This window comes from Sesamum indicum, linkage group LG15, assembly GCF_000512975.1.
Source record: "Sesamum indicum cultivar Zhongzhi No. 13 linkage group LG15, S_indicum_v1.0, whole genome shotgun sequence".
In the NCBI taxonomy this organism is placed as follows: Eukaryota; Viridiplantae; Streptophyta; class Magnoliopsida; order Lamiales; family Pedaliaceae; genus Sesamum; species Sesamum indicum.
The window spans coordinates 1,061,210-1,080,950 of NC_026159.1; the positions used below are offsets into that span (position 1 = coordinate 1,061,210).

At 33.0% G+C, this 19,741-nt stretch overlaps 2 protein-coding genes across 2 annotated transcripts; both read left to right on the plus strand.

Annotated features, from left to right (window-relative positions):
• LOC105177269 (NAC domain-containing protein 79) lies at window positions 806-2,591 on the plus strand. Its single transcript, XM_011100349.2, has 3 exons — window positions 806-1,423; window positions 1,502-1,779; window positions 1,863-2,591. Exons 1-3 carry the CDS (start codon window positions 1,237-1,239, stop codon window positions 2,403-2,405), a joined length of 1,008 nt encoding a protein of 335 aa, XP_011098651.1. The 5' UTR covers window positions 806-1,236; the 3' UTR covers window positions 2,406-2,591.
• On the plus strand, window positions 10,109-12,633 carry LOC105177270 (myb-related protein 306). Its single transcript, XM_011100350.2, has 4 exons — window positions 10,109-10,455; window positions 10,546-10,675; window positions 11,448-11,718; window positions 11,828-12,633. Exons 1-4 carry the CDS (start codon window positions 10,323-10,325, stop codon window positions 12,446-12,448), a joined length of 1,155 nt encoding a protein of 384 aa, XP_011098652.1. The 5' UTR covers window positions 10,109-10,322; the 3' UTR covers window positions 12,449-12,633.

The window sequence follows — 19,741 nt, forward strand, 5'->3', positions numbered from 1 at the left end:
AGTGCAATGAATATTTTGGCTCAATTGGTAAGAACAGATATTTTGTACGAGAAAAATGACGGAATATATATATATATATATATAGATATAGATATAGATACTTGCACGGAGAAAATGTGAAAGATATATAGAACAGGAGGTGGGAGGGATTTTGATTAGCGTCTTGAGAAGGTTGAATTGAACTTATTAAAAACATTTAAAATATTTAAGAAAAGTGCGTCACATGAGCCTAAACACGAGAAATATGCACCAAAGTTAAGCCTAACAGAAAATTGGTTTTTGGTGGTCCTTACCAGTTGGAAAGTATTTGTGCATACTAAACCACGTTGTCTTGTCTTGTTATTATGAAAATCTGGAGATAACTCTCATTTTTTTTTATATTAATGATGCATGTCTTTGTTTCATTAATTCGGCTTCCACTTGAAGACAAACTCCCATTTTGCAAGTAGATGACTTTGGTTAAACGGACTCCAACCAACTCCACTTTTTGAGTTTCCAATGTATTCATTTCCCATTTTACACATAATTATATTATCTATCAGATCAGGTCCTCAAATGCAAATTTCACTTAAGATTTTGGTTTTTTGTTCTTTTAGTAGACCCAAGAAAAACAAGAAGATAAGGTGCATGAATGTAGAAAAAATCTAATTGAATCGAGTTTGGGCGTTAGTTATATGATGTATAGTTAAAAAAAAAAGTGACCAATCACATATGATTTTTGAATTTGATTTGGTAAATTTGATTTAGATAAGAATGTAAGATGGAAAGCAAATAAGGAGAAGAAGATAAGGTGGTGAGGTCAAAATAAGGAAGATGATTCACAGCAATTGAGAAGAAAAAGTGAAGAATGGAGGAAATGCGTAGCAAAAGTTGGCTTACATCCCACGTTTATATCTCCTCCAAAAACAAGTATTCATGGACTTGTGTTCTTCTTAGCTAAACCTCTCAATCTTTCTGTTAAGAGACCCCTTTCTCTCTCTTTCTTTCTCTCTCATCTCATCTCACATACTTCATTATCGTTTCAGACAGTTGTATAAATGCTCATTTAAATTTCCATCCATCACTTGTACTAGCTTTCAACTTCTCCCACCTCTTCACAGCCTTCTTCTCTTTAGCTGTATGATTTTCGTGGGTTTTGAATCAGGGTTTTGGGTTTCTTAGCGAATTCAGACCAAACAAAGTCTGTACCTTAATATATTTTTAACATCATAGGATTCAACAGGAGACGTTGCAAGAATGGAACAGTTGGCCGGTTTTGACACAAACGACGAGCCAGTCGAATTGCCACCAGGTTTCCGGTTCCACCCGACCGACGAAGAGCTCATAACTCATTACTTATCTCCTAAAGTAGTTGACTGCAGCTTCGTCACCAAAGCCATCGGAGAGGTGGACCTCAACAAAGTTGAACCTTGGGAATTGCCATGTAAGTCATGTATGCATGGTGCTCGGGTTTTGATTCTTGATACTTTTTTCTAACTGTATTGTCTGTATGGTATTGAAGGGAAGGCGAAAATGGGAGAGAAGGAGTGGTATTTTTTCTGTGTAAGAGACAGGAAGTATCCGACAGGTCTGAGGACGAATAGAGCTACTGATGCTGGATACTGGAAGGCAACTGGAAAAGATAAGGAGATTTTCAGGGCCAAAATCTTGGTTGGAATGAAAAAGACTTTGGTTTTCTACAGAGGAAGAGCTCCTAGAGGGGAAAAGACTAACTGGGTTATGCATGAGTACAGATTGGAGGGAAAGCATTCCATGCATAACCTCCCCAAACCTGCTAAGGTAAACAAACCATTTCCTCTGTTTTTCCTCTGTTCTGGCTTCATTCTTGTTTGGTGTTGAGATTTTTATCTTGAATTTTGCAGAACGAATGGGTGATTTGTAGAATCTTTAAGAAGAGTTCAGGAGGGAAAAAGGTGCATATATCAGGACTTGTGAGGAGCAGCGATGATTCCAAGTCGTCGGATTTGCCTCCACTCACGGACTTGTCATCTGATGAAAATCACATAAGAAGTACAAGCGCTGGTGAGGGATCTTACGTGACCTGCTTCTCCAACCCAACGGAGAACCCGGGACATCAATCCAACCCTCCTTTCCTCAACAAGTCTGATATTTTGCCCTTCCCATTTATTTTTCCTAAGGCTTCCCCTCCTAATTCAGTATTCTCGTCCCAAGTAATTCCATGTACAGAAAACTCCAACGTCCAGCAACCCCTTATGGTGCAAGATCAGTCGACGCTACGGCTGTTGCTCGACAACAATTGCTCGAGCGCCAAGCAAAATGCTAAAGCTGAATTCCCCTCTGCCATGTCCTATCATGATCAAGTGGGATTTCCTGCTTACGAGGATCAAGAATTCCCTATTATCTCTGCAGCTCCAATGGACCTTGACTGCTTGTGGAACTACTGAATTCAAGATGATGGTGTCTGTTAGAATAGGTGAAAAGCAGCACAAGACTGTCAAGACAAGTCTAAAATGTCTGTCTTTGGCAAGATACTAAAATTCAGATTGTTGTTGCTGTATAGAAACATTTGTGTGTAACAAAAAGATAACTAAACTTTCAACCTTCTTGCTATATCATAATCATTTCTTCAACATCATGTAGTACTCAATTCTTCTTGATCCCTTCTGTTTATAGTTTTTATTTCTGCAATCGGTTGGAGAGATTAGTTCCCATACTATATTTTTATCAAATTTAGTTACATCTGAAACCAATAGTTTATACTTAGAAATAGCTTCTCCGAGAACAAACAACTAATGACTTGAACCTTACGGTTTTAGATCTGTGTGTTAGGCCACCAACTCTCACTCACAAAATTCATTCATTGCATTTTAATTACCCCTCTCAAAGTACTTATATAGGTATAAAATTTACAGTAAAGGATAAGATAATTTCTAAATTTTTAAAAAAAGAAGCTCACAACCATATTAGCATTTTTTCCGAGGGATTTTTTACTTGTTAGCATTTTTATTGCAATTAACTCCTAAGTAAGTAAAATGTGTATAGTGCAAAGTTTGATTTCAGCTGAGTATTTGTCAGTTGCAGGTCTTAGCTTATGTAAGTGGAATAGAGTTGAGGTTCCTTAAGTTGTTGGGTACTGATAGAGAAAGTTTTGTCCGTAAGCTCATCATTCAGCCCACAATTGTTAATGATATTTTGGAAGTTTGATAATTAAGAGAGTGAATGGATGAGTAGCCAACTTTTTCTGTTATGATGACTTAGGACTTAATCATTTGCTAATGGGAATCAAGATTCTTTTCTTTTTTTCCCATTTTATTGCACTTATAACCATCATTAAACATACGACAAACCTTAAAAGTGGACACCATCTTTTATATTTTTAACTCTGATTTTTATATGGGCAGCATTCCGATTGAGTTTTTGTATCCCGAATGCAATTACTAGTTCAAATGTTTTAGGACATATATCCCAAATATTACAAAATTAATAGTATCTAATTCTAATCTTATAACAAAATTGGCGTACACTCAGTTTAATTTCAACTGAATTTATATGTTTCACCAATGATCATGATAAAATTCATGGTGCAATCAAAGAGTTCAATTTGTTTTCCTAACTCTTGTGGCTGCACCTTGCGAGTTGATCTAAGTTTCGTTGTATGAGGTATTATTTATGTTGATTTTGTATAAACTTTGCGTTTTTATCTTGAAAAAGGCGTCTTGCTGAGAAGAGGAAGCTTTGAGGCTCATAAGTCGATCAAACTCATCGTCTGCAACCAACATGAGATGCTTACCCAAATTATTTACTATAATCAATAATGAAAATTAAGATTGTCAAATTATAGTTATAGTATCCTCGATAAAAACTCTCAAACAGTCAAGTCAATAATATTAAGGGTAAATTACAACACATCCCCTGAAGTTTATCATAATTATGAATATGCCCTTGTTTTTTGAAAAAATTACAAATACTCTCCTCAAATAGAAAATAGTTATGTAGTTCGTTCCGAGACAGTGAAGTGGATGTTATAATTTTATCCTTTTTGAAAATTTTTAAAAAATATAAAACAAATTAGAGTGGGTAAAATAAATATTCCATAGGGAATATTAATTCATAAAAACATTTTTAAAAGTTCTAGAAAATATATAAAAATATTTTTGGTCATTTCAATACCAAAATTGAAAGCTGACGAAATGGTCTCGTTATAATTAAAAAAACATTAAAATCAGTGAAGATTTATAATTTTTCAAATAATAATAAAGTATTTATAATAATGTCAAATTTGAACGACGTTGGCTATAATTTACTCTAATGTTAATGATATAATAAAGAGAGTAGTGAATATTCTCGTATAGATTTTGGGGTCTGTCCTATTCTCATCCATTATACCTAATTTTATGTGAACTCGGAATTTAATTCTTGACTTTATAATAAGCCCCCATCACAATCCTAACTTTTGTTTCACCGTGTGCACCCTGATTTGAGTGAGAGAAAATTCCTAGTTTTTCAAATCAACACGAAAAATAACAATAAATATTCAAGACAAAGATACTCACTCTTTCACTTACCTAATATTTCTACAGTCAACATAAAATCTTTGAATGTTTTTAGTGAAAATCTACCATTCTTTCTATTATTATAATTTAATCGATGTTATCTGATGTTTGATTTAATCGTAGACAAATATTTTCTTTGAGCTACTGGCCATCTGCCGGGAGTTTCGGATAACGACACACCGATCACATCGTACTCCAAATTTCAAATATAATAACATTATAAAAGTGAACTTCATCAACAAGTGATGAAAGATAAATAAATCCAAAATCTTACAACAATACGTGTGCATGGAAAATTGTGGCGAGAAATAACAAGAATTTTGCACATAATAAGAAAGAAATATATGAGAAGGCATGAATGAGGCAAAACAACCTCGTACAGTGGCACGCGCAGGCGGGGCCCCTACTGTACCTTACCCGCTTTTGTTCGTTTCTTCATATGTATCATTTTTCGCCCCCGAGCCCATATCTATGGATCCATATGCGCCAAATGGTCCCAGCCCAACTTCACCAATAATGGCTGAACTTGGAAACATGTCGCGGCCAAAACTTTACTGTTTACACTCAATTTCTATTTAAATGTTGATGCTAAAGCGCGTTTTTCACATGCTTCCACACCAATTAAAAGTGTATGTGTCCAATTGTTTGAAATTAAGCTCCAACATTAATGTTATGTTATGACTAAACTATCATCTCTAATTGATTACAAATAAACTATTTACACCATACCTATAATGTCTGAATGTTCTTTCGTAAAATGAACAATACTTCACGTAAAACGGACAGAATTTTTGTTGTTAATTACACCAAATGCCTGTTGTTTAAATAATTAAACTACGGATAATATGTAGCTAACTTTATGCATCTTATATCATAAAAATGAAACAATAGAAAATCATTTTCTTTATTTTTTTTTGTACGTTTATGTATCAAATAATTTAATTATAAAGTTTGGCGTCTTGATTAATAATCATATTTAAAATAATACCAATAATTAAGCAGTAGTTTATAAAATGACAAACATCAAATAAAGCAAAAATCATAGATGAAAAACCAAATATAGCCAAAAAATGGGCTTACACCTCGTCAATGTTTTTGACGTTGAGTACATAACATATATGTGCATTATTATTATGATTTCTTGGATAGTATGATGTTTGAGTTGCGTGGTGTATAAGGTACAACTCAAAAAAGAGCAGGATGTTTTGATCATCAAATTCCAAGGAAAAGACAGAGAGTTGTGGAAGGAATAATGAATAAACCATCGTCAGGAACCCGAATTTGGCTAAATGTGACGATGTTTGTTGGCAGAGGAACTCACCCATATTCGTAAACATGTATATATATAATTCTTGGTAAGCAAGTCCTATTTTGGGCCAGAGACTCAATTAGCCAACAATGATAATGGGCCTTGCACAATTCTTGAAACTCAATTCTCCTATACGTATTAATTATCTATGTCACTATCATAGTAACTTTTACAAAAAACAAGTTAGGGCTTTTAATGTTGGACATTAACACAGAGACACGAAAAAAGGGGTAATGAAATCTTGTTTTGAGGCAATGATGTTAGAAGCAGCAGTCCACATGCAAACTACTTAATGCAAATGGGGGCCCAAAGAATCACCCCCTCCCATTTCAATACACTCCATTCCGTTTCAGTATCTTTTTCCCTTCCTTTTTATATAACTAATTACTTTTACCACAATTGTTTAATTCTCATCTATATATATATATATATATATATTCACATTTCAGATGTATTTGTTATGTGATTGATCACTTACTTTATATTGTACATCAATTACACAATAAGTGTATTGTACTTGACATGTAATTAATTCAGGTTAGATCGAGCCATGTTCAAATTAGAATTTTCCCGTGATGGAGTCGGTTGTTCAAACTAGCTCACATGCACTACCTAATTTTCACAAAATTAATTTAATTAATGTATTATTTATATATTTATGTGTATAGGAGAAAGATATTCGATGAGAAATTTGAGTTTGAGAAGTCGAAATAATCAGACGTCTCTCATTCAATTCCACCCAAACTCATTGCTGAAGTTTAAACAAATGAAGTGGGAGATGGAATTCATTAATAGTTGTGTCAGAATAGAATCTTTTTACAAGGTTTTGGCAATGGCAGTGCAACATATTACATATCTACTGCCCTTCACTTTTCTTATTTCGGATTCTTTTTTCAATTACCAAGTACCCTTTTTTTTTCTTTCTTAATTTCTGCATGTTTTGTTCCCTTTTCTCAGTCATGCAAACTGTTGGATATTGGACGGGTTAGTAAATTCGTGACCCAATATATATTTATATTTTTGAAATAGAGTTTGAATATCTCGAATACATATTGAGATAAGGACTCCTCTTGGAGTGCGCCACCTGGAGCACCCCGCCGGCTGGCTCAGCTCGAGACCGGCAGGTGCACTAGAGGAGGAGTGTTTACTCTCGGACAAAATATTACACTGGGTAGGCATATTCCATCCGAGAGTGGGGGGCGGTATGATGTACATTAATAAAAAAATATATTAAATTGTAAGGATAAAAAAGTAATTTGATATGTAGTAGGCACACCTTAAACATATATACCTCACCACACCATATAATTTTCAACACCCCATAAATACCAAAATACTAATTTTTTAATCCAAGTTACTATTCATTGACAAGAGCCCATTCTCTTGCAAATTACACATTTTGCGGAAATTGCATTTCACCTGGTGTGCAATTCCGTCGTGGTAAAATCTCGATTTTATCATTTATCAAAAAAACCTCGACTACATCACATACAAAGAAACGTATAATATTGTTAAATGGTATGTGGAAAAATTTCACTCGAAACGATCGAATTTATAAAATATGTTTATCATATGATTTATCATTCTTTATAAATATAATAATATAATCGTTGTTATGTGATTGATTTTTAAGTTGATTCGGTATGAAATTTTTCAAGATTTATTTTTCAATTTAAAAATTATTACAAGATTATTTACTTATTGAAAAAAGAATCATTCAAAGATGATACGCTAAAGTCGAAGACACCAACCTTAAAATGACTATTTAGAATTTGTCCCTATCAAAAATAAAGAAAATAGGAATGATATAAAGATAAATAATTTTATAGTGTTTTATTTTTCTTACAGAGCATTTTTAACTTTAAAAGTCACTACTTACTTTAAAATTTAATTCAAAAACAATTTCATCCCAAAAGAGAACAAAAGGTTAAGGGTTGAAGTAAGAAATAAAAATTGTTAAAAATATAAAAATGAAAAATGATGATGATGATGAATGTGGGTGACGTGGAGTAATAGGAATGGTCTGACAAGGGTTGAAGTGATTGGAGTAATTTAAGAGGGGGAGTTAAGACAGTGTTGGACCATTGGGGCAAGGTGGCCTGCCACCATTGACATTGGTTTTATGGCGGGAGGCCCCCTTTTGTCCTTCCCATTGCCTTTCAAACCCTTTCCTGTGGCCCCTATTTTGCCTTTCCCACTTTCTACCCCATCCATTGCCTTTTCTATTTCTATCTATACACATTTTCTAATTTAATTTAAATTTTAATGAATTATATTATAAATATAATATATTTATTATGTATTTGATATATAATTTAAAAAAAATAATCAATCACATAATAAATATATTATGATAATTTAGTTGCGGGGAATGTCATAAATTCATCACCCCCAGTAATTTCGGAGGTAACATCCCTCCTTGATAACCTATTTTTTCAAAAATGGATGTGAGCCCCCACCCCAGTAATTTCGGAGGTAAACAACATTCTTGGAACTTCAAGCAGCTGATTGGCTTATAAAAGATAAATACCTATTTATCCTACCTTGGGGGGATTTCCAAGAATACCATTTTCTCATAATTAAATATAGTACTCAACTCAAGAAGAGTGGAGTTTTGGTAAGAAAATTTATCTTAATTAATCTTCCTATACTATTTTGTATTTTCCCCAATATATATATAGATATAAAAATGTTAGTTTAGATAATTAAGTTGAAATAATGATAGCATACTTAGACATAAATAGAATCCGTCTTAAAGACATTTAGTAGCAGAAATTGATGATAAAGAGTGTGAAATTTTAGGCAAAGACCCTTCACTGGTCCACCTCTTATTTAAACCCATATATTTAAGACTCAACATATATATTTATATCGTATTAAATTTATGTACTATATTCATGTCTAATCCGTACGCTAGCATCCAACTCAATAATCTACTATAATTAAAGCCATCTACAATATATATGACCTAAATATTAAAAATGTCTAAATATCTTGACCTATTCGCAAACATAAGCTACACGTAAAAATGAAATAAAATTTTGTAGTCATCACCCTTATCCGTCATGACTATCTTGTTGACTAGCCGACGCTGTACGATTTCATCTTCTCTTAAGAAAAAAGGAAGAAGAAGAAGAAATTGGCATTGGAATTAATTAATAAGCGTTGATTGTCATTTCAAGTTGGGTACTGAGATAAAGGAAAAAAAAAAAAAATAGTGGTACGTAGTATCTTAATTATTTTATGATTATTGATAAAGTGAATAGTAATATACATAAATGCGCTGTTTTTGACAGATTCGTATGTGCTATTTCAGTCAATTATTGTGCCCATATTATATATATATATATATAGTTATATAAAATAATTATTATTTTGTGAGCATGTTAATTGGAGTTGGACACAACCCTAGCAATTATTTGTTTTGACCCTTTATTTGGGGTTGCAACTTTTTCAATTTTTTTCCTTTTTCTAGATTATATATATATGGACTTATTCACATTTAAATTTTAAAGTACAAGCTCTTGTATGTATCAATTATAATATAACATGAGAAATATATATAGCAATAATGTGATTTATTAATTGATATAAATAAACAAATTAATAACTCAACTCAGGGAACTAGAATTCCTCGTATGTAACCAATGCAAATATACAATTATATATATATATATATATATATATCAATCCATTAATTGCTAAACATGTTATTTCATACGATTATATTTGGTAAAATGTAAAACGTTACAAGTTGTGTGGAAACATCTTATTGGCTAAACAAAAGTAAAATGCCGTGGTCCGAGAATCTCCAGATATGTACAAATTTGTTTCTTGATTTTAATAAAATAGATAACATAATTTGTTTACATATAAAATATATCTAATAAAATAAAAATTTGATAAAGTTTAAAATAAAAAAAATTAATAAAACTTATAATAACTATAAAGGATGTACATTAAATTACGTGGAGGCTATTTAAACCATATGAGGCCGGCGCAAAAATTTCCCTCAATTTTTGTGTTAAAGCTAAAAGGAAGGTAAAGGGCACTTTATTGTGCCACACAAATTTTTCCAATTGAATGCGAAATATTGTTCCATCTCTCTATTTTATTCAATATATATATAATATAAAAATAATATTGTATATTTATTTTAAAAAATATTATATGAATATAATATATTTATATTAAATGATGTAAAGAAATAAAATAAACTTTAGAATGCAAAATTTGATGGGCAAATTTCCACATACCCTCTCATCATCAAAAAGCAAAATTAAATACAATCATCCCATCTCTGTCGCTGACCTTTCTTTCCCAGTTCCCACACACACACACACACACACCCACACCCACCCAACCTCATCTCTCTGTTTATAATTTACTGCTCACTACTACTCCACTTCACTCTTTATCTCTACGTAATTTCTCATACTCTCCGACATATATGTAACTCGGCAACAACAAAGGGAACTGAACGTCGTTCGTCTACCCCAATGGGTCGGTCTCCATGTTGCGATAAAGTAGGGTTGAAGAAAGGCCCCTGGACGCCTGAAGAAGATCAGAAGCTCCTGGCTTATATTGAAGAACATGGCCATGGAAGCTGGCGGGCCTTGCCCGCCAAAGCTGGTTAATTTTCTTACAAGTTTTCATGTGCAACCTGGTCCGAGTGTTTGGTTTCCAAAATAATTTAAGGTTCTTGTGTTTTGGGATGTGTAGGGCTTCAGAGATGTGGGAAGAGTTGCAGATTGAGGTGGACTAATTATTTGAGACCTGATATCAAAAGAGGCAAGTTCAGTTTACAAGAAGAGCAAACTATCATTCAGCTCCATGCTCTTTTAGGAAACAGGTAAAATGTACTTGCAGTTTTTCTTCGAATTTGCCGCTGGCGTCTTCAGTATTTTTACTGTCGGGTTTTCCTCCTTAGATCCTAGTAATGTTTTCACTGCACAGGTTGCTCGTATCATGATGCTCAATCTTACTTACTTTAGTAAGAGTAACTTCTCTTGTCTCGTTTGTTTGCAGCTGTTTAGTACGGATGCCAAACTTTTGCAGTAATGCGACAAAAGTTTCTATAATTATAAAAAAAAAAAAAAACTCAACATCTTGCGATGAATTGTTGATATAGCTGGGATCCATGTCTGAGTTCAAAATTTCAAACATTCAATTCTCTTCTTTTTCTTCTTCTGTTTCTTCTTTTCCTCTTCCTCGGTGGTATTTTCTGATACACGCCATAAGAAGGTTTATTCGAACAGTGTCAGGGTTTGGATGATGGCATTAATTCACGCCTCTCCATGCACAGTTGTTTCATTAACTCAATGGCAGAATCCGATCTGCAGTTGAACAAAGATGGGAAAACTTAAACTTATATTCATCACATTTTGGATATGTCAATTCCACACGTCATTTGTTGTAAGTTGTCTCTTTACATAAGACAGCGAAAAAGAGTTTAGTAATTGTCGATTGGTTTGGCTCTTTTCTGTCTTCTCAACGAAAAAACGAGTTGTTTTCTGGCAGAACACTACTACACGGATAGCAACAAGGGTATTTTGTTTTCTTCTTGCTCTTATCAGTGATCGCTCACCTCACCTGTTGTCGTTTCTATGACTCTGTTGTCGTAGGTGGTCGGCCATAGCCACTCATTTGCCCAAAAGAACAGACAACGAGATCAAGAATTACTGGAACACCCATCTCAAGAAAAGATTAGACAAAATGGGTATCGACCCGGTGACCCACAAGCCCAAAAATGACACCCTGGTCGCCAGTGATGGCCAGTCCAAGAACGCTGCTAATCTCAGCCACATGGCTCAGTGGGAAAGCGCTCGCCTCGAAGCCGAAGCCAGATTGGTCAGGCAGTCCAAACTCCGACCCGGCTCGTCTACTTCCTATCAGGTGGTGTGCGATTCGGTTTATTATATTTAAGATTTTATAATAAAGCAAGTGAATTATTCAATCGCTTGTGTCTAAATTTAACAATCTGAAAAAATCCAACGTTGTATAGACTCAGAGCTCAGAATTCGCCTCCACTTCAAGCCCCGTCCAGAAGCCAGCCGGGCCGTCTCGATGTCTCGACGTGCTGAAGGCGTGGAATGGCGTCGTGTGGGGAAAGGCAAACGAAGCTGCTGGTGCCAGTGGGGGTGTTTCGGCGGTTGGAACCGGGGGCGACCTGGAATCACCGACGTCGACGCTCAGCTCCGCCGCGGGAGTAGGAGAGAGCTCCACCGCTTTTGTCGAGCTGGTGAGAAACTCATCTGGAACATGTGACGGCGGCGGAACCATGAAAGACGAAAGCGAAGGAGAGTGGAAGAATCTGACGGAGTACAGAGACGGGATTGGGATTTCGACTCCATTCCCATCAGAATTGCAGGAGACGTCTTTCCCATCAGCGTGGGAGCCGGAATCCATGAGAGGGAACTCTACCGAACATGTTCCCTGTGGGAATTTCGTCGAAAAGTTTACCGACCTCTTGCTCAGTAATTGCTCGGGTGACCGTCGGTTCTCGGACGACGGCGGAGAGTCGGATAACGGCGGCGGCAGTGATTATTATGAAGATAACAAGAATTATTGGAACAGCATTCTGAATCTGGTGAATTCTTCGCCCTCTGATTCGCCAATATTTTAATTAGGGATGGACGTGTTATAAACTATGTAATGTGTAGAGTGTTCTTCTTCCTCTTCGTCTTTGGGATTGTGTTGGATCGGAGCTCCTTAGTCTTCTCATCTGCATTCTCCATACTTAATTAGCTCCACTTCAGTTACTTCCAAATGTAATCACTCTTTCTCTAATATCGTTTTCTCCCATAATCATTCCAATTCTTTTCTAATCACTCAATAATATAATTAATGCTAAATTAATGATCCTATATATATATATATATCATTAAATCGATCACCTGACATATATATATATACATATAATTCAAACTAATATTTTTTTCCTGATGGAAAAACATTATTAATATTCTATTAAAATTATCATTCAAAACTAATATATGTAAAAAAATTTAACCTTAATAATTTAATTTTTTCATTCCTTCAGAAAATAATTTCTATCAAATTAAGTCGCCTTTTAGGTAATTTTTCTGAGTTAATATAGTAAACCACATCAAAATTAGGAAATAAAAAGTAGTCATAGACTCGCATATAGAGCCTATTAGGACAAATTTATAAATTTTTTTATACATCTTACATCTAACATCCATCTAGCTCAGAACTCATAGTTCAAGGAAGATCGATCAGTAGACCAGCTATTCTATTTCCCTTCGTGAAATAGTGTTGTTCGGGTATAGCTCAGTACGAGCCTTACTGTATTCCTTGGCTGCCTTCGGAATGCTCGGCTCGGGTAGCTCCTTGCTTCCTCAAGATGTTAGTTTCGAACTTTTTTTTCAAATAACCTAAAATGTATGAATTTAAAACAAAAATTAAAATAAAATTATCCAAATTCGGTCGTAATCATATTGAGGATCAAGAGATACATAAAATAGGATGGATGAGCTTAATAATTATTAAGCAGGGTTGGTATGAGAAGAGCATGATCATATGAATATCAGCAAAATAGTGCAAAAAAATGTGTAGAGTTAATTAATGAACAAAAGTCCTCTACACATTTACTCAGTTTGTCTGTAAGAAAAAAAAGAAAATGATGGAGAAAGAATTAATTGTGAGGGACATAATTTATTGCTTCTCGTTCCATGTCGCAGTCTTGTAAACAATAAAAGCAGTGATAAATGCTTTTTACGTAATAGTTTTGTTTAGATGGGTGTTGTGCATGCATCCATTTCACCCACCGCCTACTAAACTGCAATTACTATTCTTGCATGTTAGAGGGTTGCTCATATTTCTAAACTCTACTTCCACACCTTGTAAATTATAATTTATAATCCAATAATTTTTCCAATTACAACACCATTACTAGAGTTTTATAATTCTTATGAAATTATTGACGTGGACAAAATTAGAGTTTTTTAAATTGGGGTTTAATTTGCTGATTAGGCATCGATCCAATCAGTTTTTCTAGCCATCTACGTGATGATTAGATTGTATTTTATGTCCCGTATGTTAGGGGGTGGCATTTTAAAGATTGCAACAAAGGGGTCGGAATTAAATACCCATAATTTATTAATTTTGTGACATTTGATCAACACTCTTTTCTTCAAGAAAGTGATGTGTTAATTAAATTCATGATTAATTAGCAATAGGGTCCACCAAATAACTTTGATTACTAATAATAATAATGACCAATAAAAATCATGTCTAATTAATTAATATCCTACACTTCCTCAATTATATAAAATTCTTCTTATTCTTATGATACGTACATCCGAACCCTAAATTAAATCTAAAGCTCCCCAAACAACGATGTATAAATGTCTCACATCAGACAGATTCGTCCCCCTATATATATATATATATATATATATATATATTAAGAACAAAACCCTTACTAAAACTGTACGTCTTAATCATTAATCGCTTATCTTAGATTCACGACTTTAATTATATACACACTTCTAAATATTTTGTGCTTTAAATTCAACATTAACTGAGGTGTATGGTGTTCGAGTCAATTAATTATGCACACTTCAATTAATTAATCTGATTAATACCAGGTTTAATTGTTCACATGTAAACTAATTAATGCAATCATTTTTAATTAGTCATGCAGTCTTAACATCTTATGGATCATTAAAATTAAGCTTTTATTACATTTTTTTAATATTTATTTTATCTTAAGTGTGCTTGTCTAATTTGAGTCAGATACTCTTGAATATTGAGATAATTATATCGTCCTCCGTTGAAATTTAGTGTAGTTAGACAGTAACATATATTAGTTATATATTATATCAATATTCTATTAAGTTAATATATTTAGTTTTGGTAAGTTATTGATTTTATTTTCTTCTAATTAAATAAACACCAGTAACATTTGAAACAATGAATACACATCGAATATGCCTTGGTTCATTAATGTTCAATAATAGTTATGGGGGGTGGGGGTGGGGGTGGGGGTGGAAAAGCATTATTTTAATGTGTTGAGCGGCTCATAAAGTGAAAGAAAATAAGGAAATATTATTGAATTTGTGAAGACAAATATATATATAATTTGAGTCTTGCCTTTAATTACACGTAACTTTTTTTTATTTTATTATTTTATTTGTTTAAAATCCATAAATTGCTTAATAGTCCTCGCATTATATTCAAATTACAGTGCGCGTCCAGTGTTAACAATTACTGAAGAGATGTTTGTAAGGGAACAATTACAAGCAACGTAGTTGAAAGCAACAGGGCAAGTGAGCAATACAATGCTGAGTAGCAATCTTGATGCATGTCATCTCAGGATTCACAAGATTACCATATTACCCTTCATCTTACTGATATTGACATCACATCTTTGGCGTATCATGATCCCACGTCATTGCATAATATCGGATCTTTTTCTCCTTGCCAAAAAAATAGCATTCAATGCCTTGTTTTATATTTTCCCACTAAATTATGGGTATGATTTGGTGTGTTTTTAAAGTCCATTTGTTTTCTTAGACTGTAATTTAATTGAACCCAAGTAACGTGGCGTATATTTAATTAATTTAAAATATTTGTTGATATTTGAATTCAGCGTTATTTGTAATGGAACTCGCCTGACATCCAGTGATATTTTTTAAATGATAAAATTTTAAAAACAATTCAATAAATTTTTACACTATCTCCAATCATATAATGTACTAGTAATTAATTTGCAATTTGACCCCATTATTAAATTTTGAAATAAATTGGGAAATTAAGATATAGATATAGATATAGGGAGGGAGAAGTGAGTGGTTTGGCAATAAAGGATCATAAATGAAGACAGGCTGTATGGGAAGTAGAGTAGTGGAGTGGGAAATGTAAACCACAATTTTGGTTGTAAGCAGAGAGAGAGAGAGAGAGAGAGAGTTGTAGCAGCAGTTGTTATTTTAAAGTCAATGCTAACATATCATCATTTATTAATTTACTCCATCTCACATCACATGCATATGACATCTGGATGTCTTTCATTTCTCATTTTAATGAACAATTATGTTTATAGTTCTACCCTAACACCAAAGAAAAGAAAACGTTCCATCCATGTACCCCATTTTTCAAGTGCACCAGTAATAGTTTACAAATAATTGATTGAATTGCCATCACTGTTTTTGTCGCAAGATAGGGTCTTGGATTCAAATTCGAAACTAGAAATCAATATATTTTGACCTAATATCAAGAGAGGCTTAAATGAACAAATATTTGGTTTGTAACCAACTTTTAGCTGTGTTCAAAACTATTGAAGTTTGTCGAGGTCTACCAAGAATCATTTAACTTGTACTATTTGTGTTCTCATCTTAGTTCAAATTTTGTCTCAAATCCAAGTTGGTTGAGTCTGCCCTCAATATAAAGCCTTGCCCAGTTGCCCTTGCTCCTAATAAATACACCCTATCATAACAAGGTATTTGTTAGATAATCGTTAATTATAAAGAATATTTATAATTTTTTTAAATAATAAAAGAGTAATTATAATTATGATAATTTTCAAGGAAACTCGTCGTAATTAAATTATGTAATTCAAAAGGTATGTTATTAAGTCTATTGACATTCAATTTCAGGTTTCTTAAGGGGTTTATTGCAAAATGTAAAATTTGAAGGAAGTGAAATGCAAATTATATACCCTAATAATGATAACTAGGGATTAGACGCATGGTACGTTCGTACATCCATTCTCAAACTAGCGTTCAATTGCCCACTAAATGATCAATTGTTTGTACCCACAAAATGAACTTTCATGAGACATTGACATCTCCGTATTAGGGTAAAATTTATTTTAGTCCCTGAATTTTTATTTTAATTTCAAAATAACCCCCATCTTTTCAATTCACTTTAAGTGAATCCTTACAACAAGTGACATTCCTATGTTAGGACTATTTCGAAGTAAGTTAAATATATTTTAAAATTGAAGTTAAATATCAGGAACTAAAATGAATTTTATCCCTCCATATTACTATTGCAACAGTAATAATTAAATATTTATGATCTTCTTAAGAACAATAAATTCATATTCAAAATTACAACGACACTGTTTTTGTAAATATTAATATGTTTCCTTAAAAATTCCATTTTCAATTTTTTATCATTTGTTTATTTTATTTTCAAATCCGAGAATTGATCTTACAACTCTCTCTCTCCACCCCACCGTGAAGCAGCCGGCAAAAGCCAGCCCTACTTTCCCATGACTATCGGTAATAATTACTAATAATCTTGAAGATTTTAAAAATTAAATCATAATCATGATTCAAATCCAAATCCAAATCTTACCCTTCGCCTTTTCCTTTTTTTTTTTTCTTCTCTGAAAGAGAAAATGATGTTGAGAGCAGACATGGTGGAAGCTCATCACGGAATACCAACAACAAAAAGGAAAAATAAATTAAAAAATATACGGGCATTACAGGCAGCAGAAATATTTTTTTAAATATGATTTAAGCTGCAAAGCGGATCCCGACATCTTCACTTTCTGCACATTAAGATTAGGCTTCTGCAAATTTTTCATTTCCACAGAGCCTCAGTACTGTGCATTTCTCGTAATAACTACGCATGATTATCTACTTACACACGACATGATACGTATACATACATGTAAGATTGAGTCTGAGTCTGAGTCTGCGCAGGTTGGTGAGGCCGCGCAGCACCGGCGGCGGCGGCGGAGTGTGAAATCAGGGAAAATATGATCCGGAATTGGAACAATAAAGTGAGAGCGAGAGGTGCCTCTTTTTATACTGAAGCCCTCGTGTTGTGGGACTTGTTGGACTGGGCTTTCTGAGTTTTCAGAGAGAGGCCCATCTACACTGATCAGGCTTTTTCTTTTGTGAATCCAGAGGAGTTTCCAGCCTACCACTAGTGACGGGCTGGGCTTTTTCAGCACCGTTGGGTTTATCCTTTTTTTTTTTTTATAAAAAAAAATACGATTCATCACATTATTTAATATATTTGTAATTAAATTTAATTAGACATATAAATAATTTAAAAGTAGTCATAAAAGAATTTGAGTTGAAACACGACTTTAAGCTGATTTAAATAAAAAATATTGTGATTAAGTTGGAGGTTGAGAGTAATATGATGAGAAAGATGGTGTGGAGTTGAAGCGGCATTATTAGTGGTGAAGAGGATATATGCGATTATTATATCAAAATGTTTATGGACAAATTTCAAAATGGTTGCAATTTTGAGTTTGTGTGGTGGAGCAGCACAAATTTCGTGACCAAATCACCACAAAATAATAGTGCGCCAGTGTGTGTATTTTTGAAGGGGGCGGGGGCGGGGGCGGGGGGACCATATTGATGGGATGTGAGGGGTCAGGGTTAGGCACTTCAATTATCACTACTACTATATCTCGCCCACTCATCATCACTCATATCTCTACATAATAAACTATTGATTTTATAAATTTATTATAATTTTTAAAAATATATATTAATTAAATACTAAAAAAATATAAAAAAAGTTATAAGAATTTATTGAAAAAAATTAGAGAAGAAAAAGAAATGTGAATTTTTTTTTTTAAAAAAAATAGGGACGTGGAAATTGAGAATAGAGAAAATGGGAAGTTGAGGAGAGAGAAAGAAAAAAAAACTGAAGGTTAATAAAATAATTAAAATAAATTGACATAGTAAATAATTGAAGACACCAAAAGGGTGTTTTTCAATGATATATAGGTATAGATTTTGCATCAGAAACAAAGAAAGGTTTGTTATACTTAAACTCCTTTCTAAAAAATGAAATTGCATTTAGACTTCTGTTTGGAAATTCACTGTTTAAATATGTCCCTATTTTATTAAAATTTGAACAAAAATTATTGATGTTAGCAAAAATATGCATAATTTTTAAATTTTATCCCTCATTTAACGTCTTTATTTAATAATTTTGTACTTATGAAAAAAAATATTGATGTTAACTTCACACCATATATATATATATATATATTATATTTATTATTTTATAAATATAAAAATATACATAAGAATGAAAAATGATGGACAAAACTAAAAATTTATATATTATTCTTTGTTTTCGCCATCATTTTTTCTTCAAACCGTAAAGAAATAGGGTCATGTGTAAATCAAAATTTTCGATGGGATGTAAGTGTAATTTCAAAATATTTTTTTTAGAGAAAGTGTAATTTAATATTTTTAAAAGGGGTTTAAATGTAAAAAAAAAAAAGGCAATCTCTCTCACAACATAATATATATAGAGAGTGTTTGCGAGCGCTTTAGAATAGCACTTTTAAAGTGTTTGTAATGCTAGCTTCTACTTCTGAAGTAATTGAGAAAATTGCTTTTAGATCAAAAGTTAGAAGCACTCTAGCTGCTTTAGTTTTTTTGTAAATAAATTCAACTTTACTTTGACTACTTTACCCTTATTATAATAATTTTAATTCAACTTTATTATTTTTAATTTAATTTTAAAATTATATATCTAAAATTGAAATTGGAGTTTTTGAATAATTTAACAATAATCAGAGTTACACTTCCACAAATTTTAATTGTATTATTATTATTTTTTTTACAAAAATCACTTTTCAAAATACAAAATTCTTTACAAACACTCCCATAATGCCACCACTGAATGTCTGAACCCACTCACTCTTAGGACTTCAGGTTGATACCAAAACGGAATACACTAAAAATCCTGATTTGTCCGACCCGCTCAACAAATTTCCAAACGCAAAATACGAAAATAATAAGCTGTCCGGAGAAACTAAAGGAGTTGTAATTTTAGCAAGAGACGAAGCACAATCATTGTATGAAATAGTTGATCATCAAAGCATCGGAGTAGGGACCATGCCACAAGATTGGCCTTTCGGATTCTCAACAAACACCCCCACATCAATAATAAATATATCACTAAAATAAAA

Coding starts and splice junctions, on each gene's coding strand:
- LOC105177269 (XM_011100349.2), top strand. CDS start 1,237: ATGGAACAGTTGGCCGGTTTTGACACAAACGACGAGCCAGTCGAATTG. Junction 1,424..1,501: donor TGAACCTTGGGAATTGCCAT/GTAAGTCATGTA, acceptor ATGGTATTGAAG/GGAAGGCGAAAATGGGAGAG. Junction 1,780..1,862: donor ACCTCCCCAAACCTGCTAAG/GTAAACAAACCA, acceptor TGAATTTTGCAG/AACGAATGGGTGATTTGTAG.
- LOC105177270 (XM_011100350.2), top strand. CDS start 10,323: ATGGGTCGGTCTCCATGTTGCGATAAAGTAGGGTTGAAGAAAGGCCCC. Junction 10,456..10,545: donor GGCCTTGCCCGCCAAAGCTG/GTTAATTTTCTT, acceptor TGGGATGTGTAG/GGCTTCAGAGATGTGGGAAG. Junction 10,676..11,447: donor CATGCTCTTTTAGGAAACAG/GTAAAATGTACT, acceptor CTGTTGTCGTAG/GTGGTCGGCCATAGCCACTC.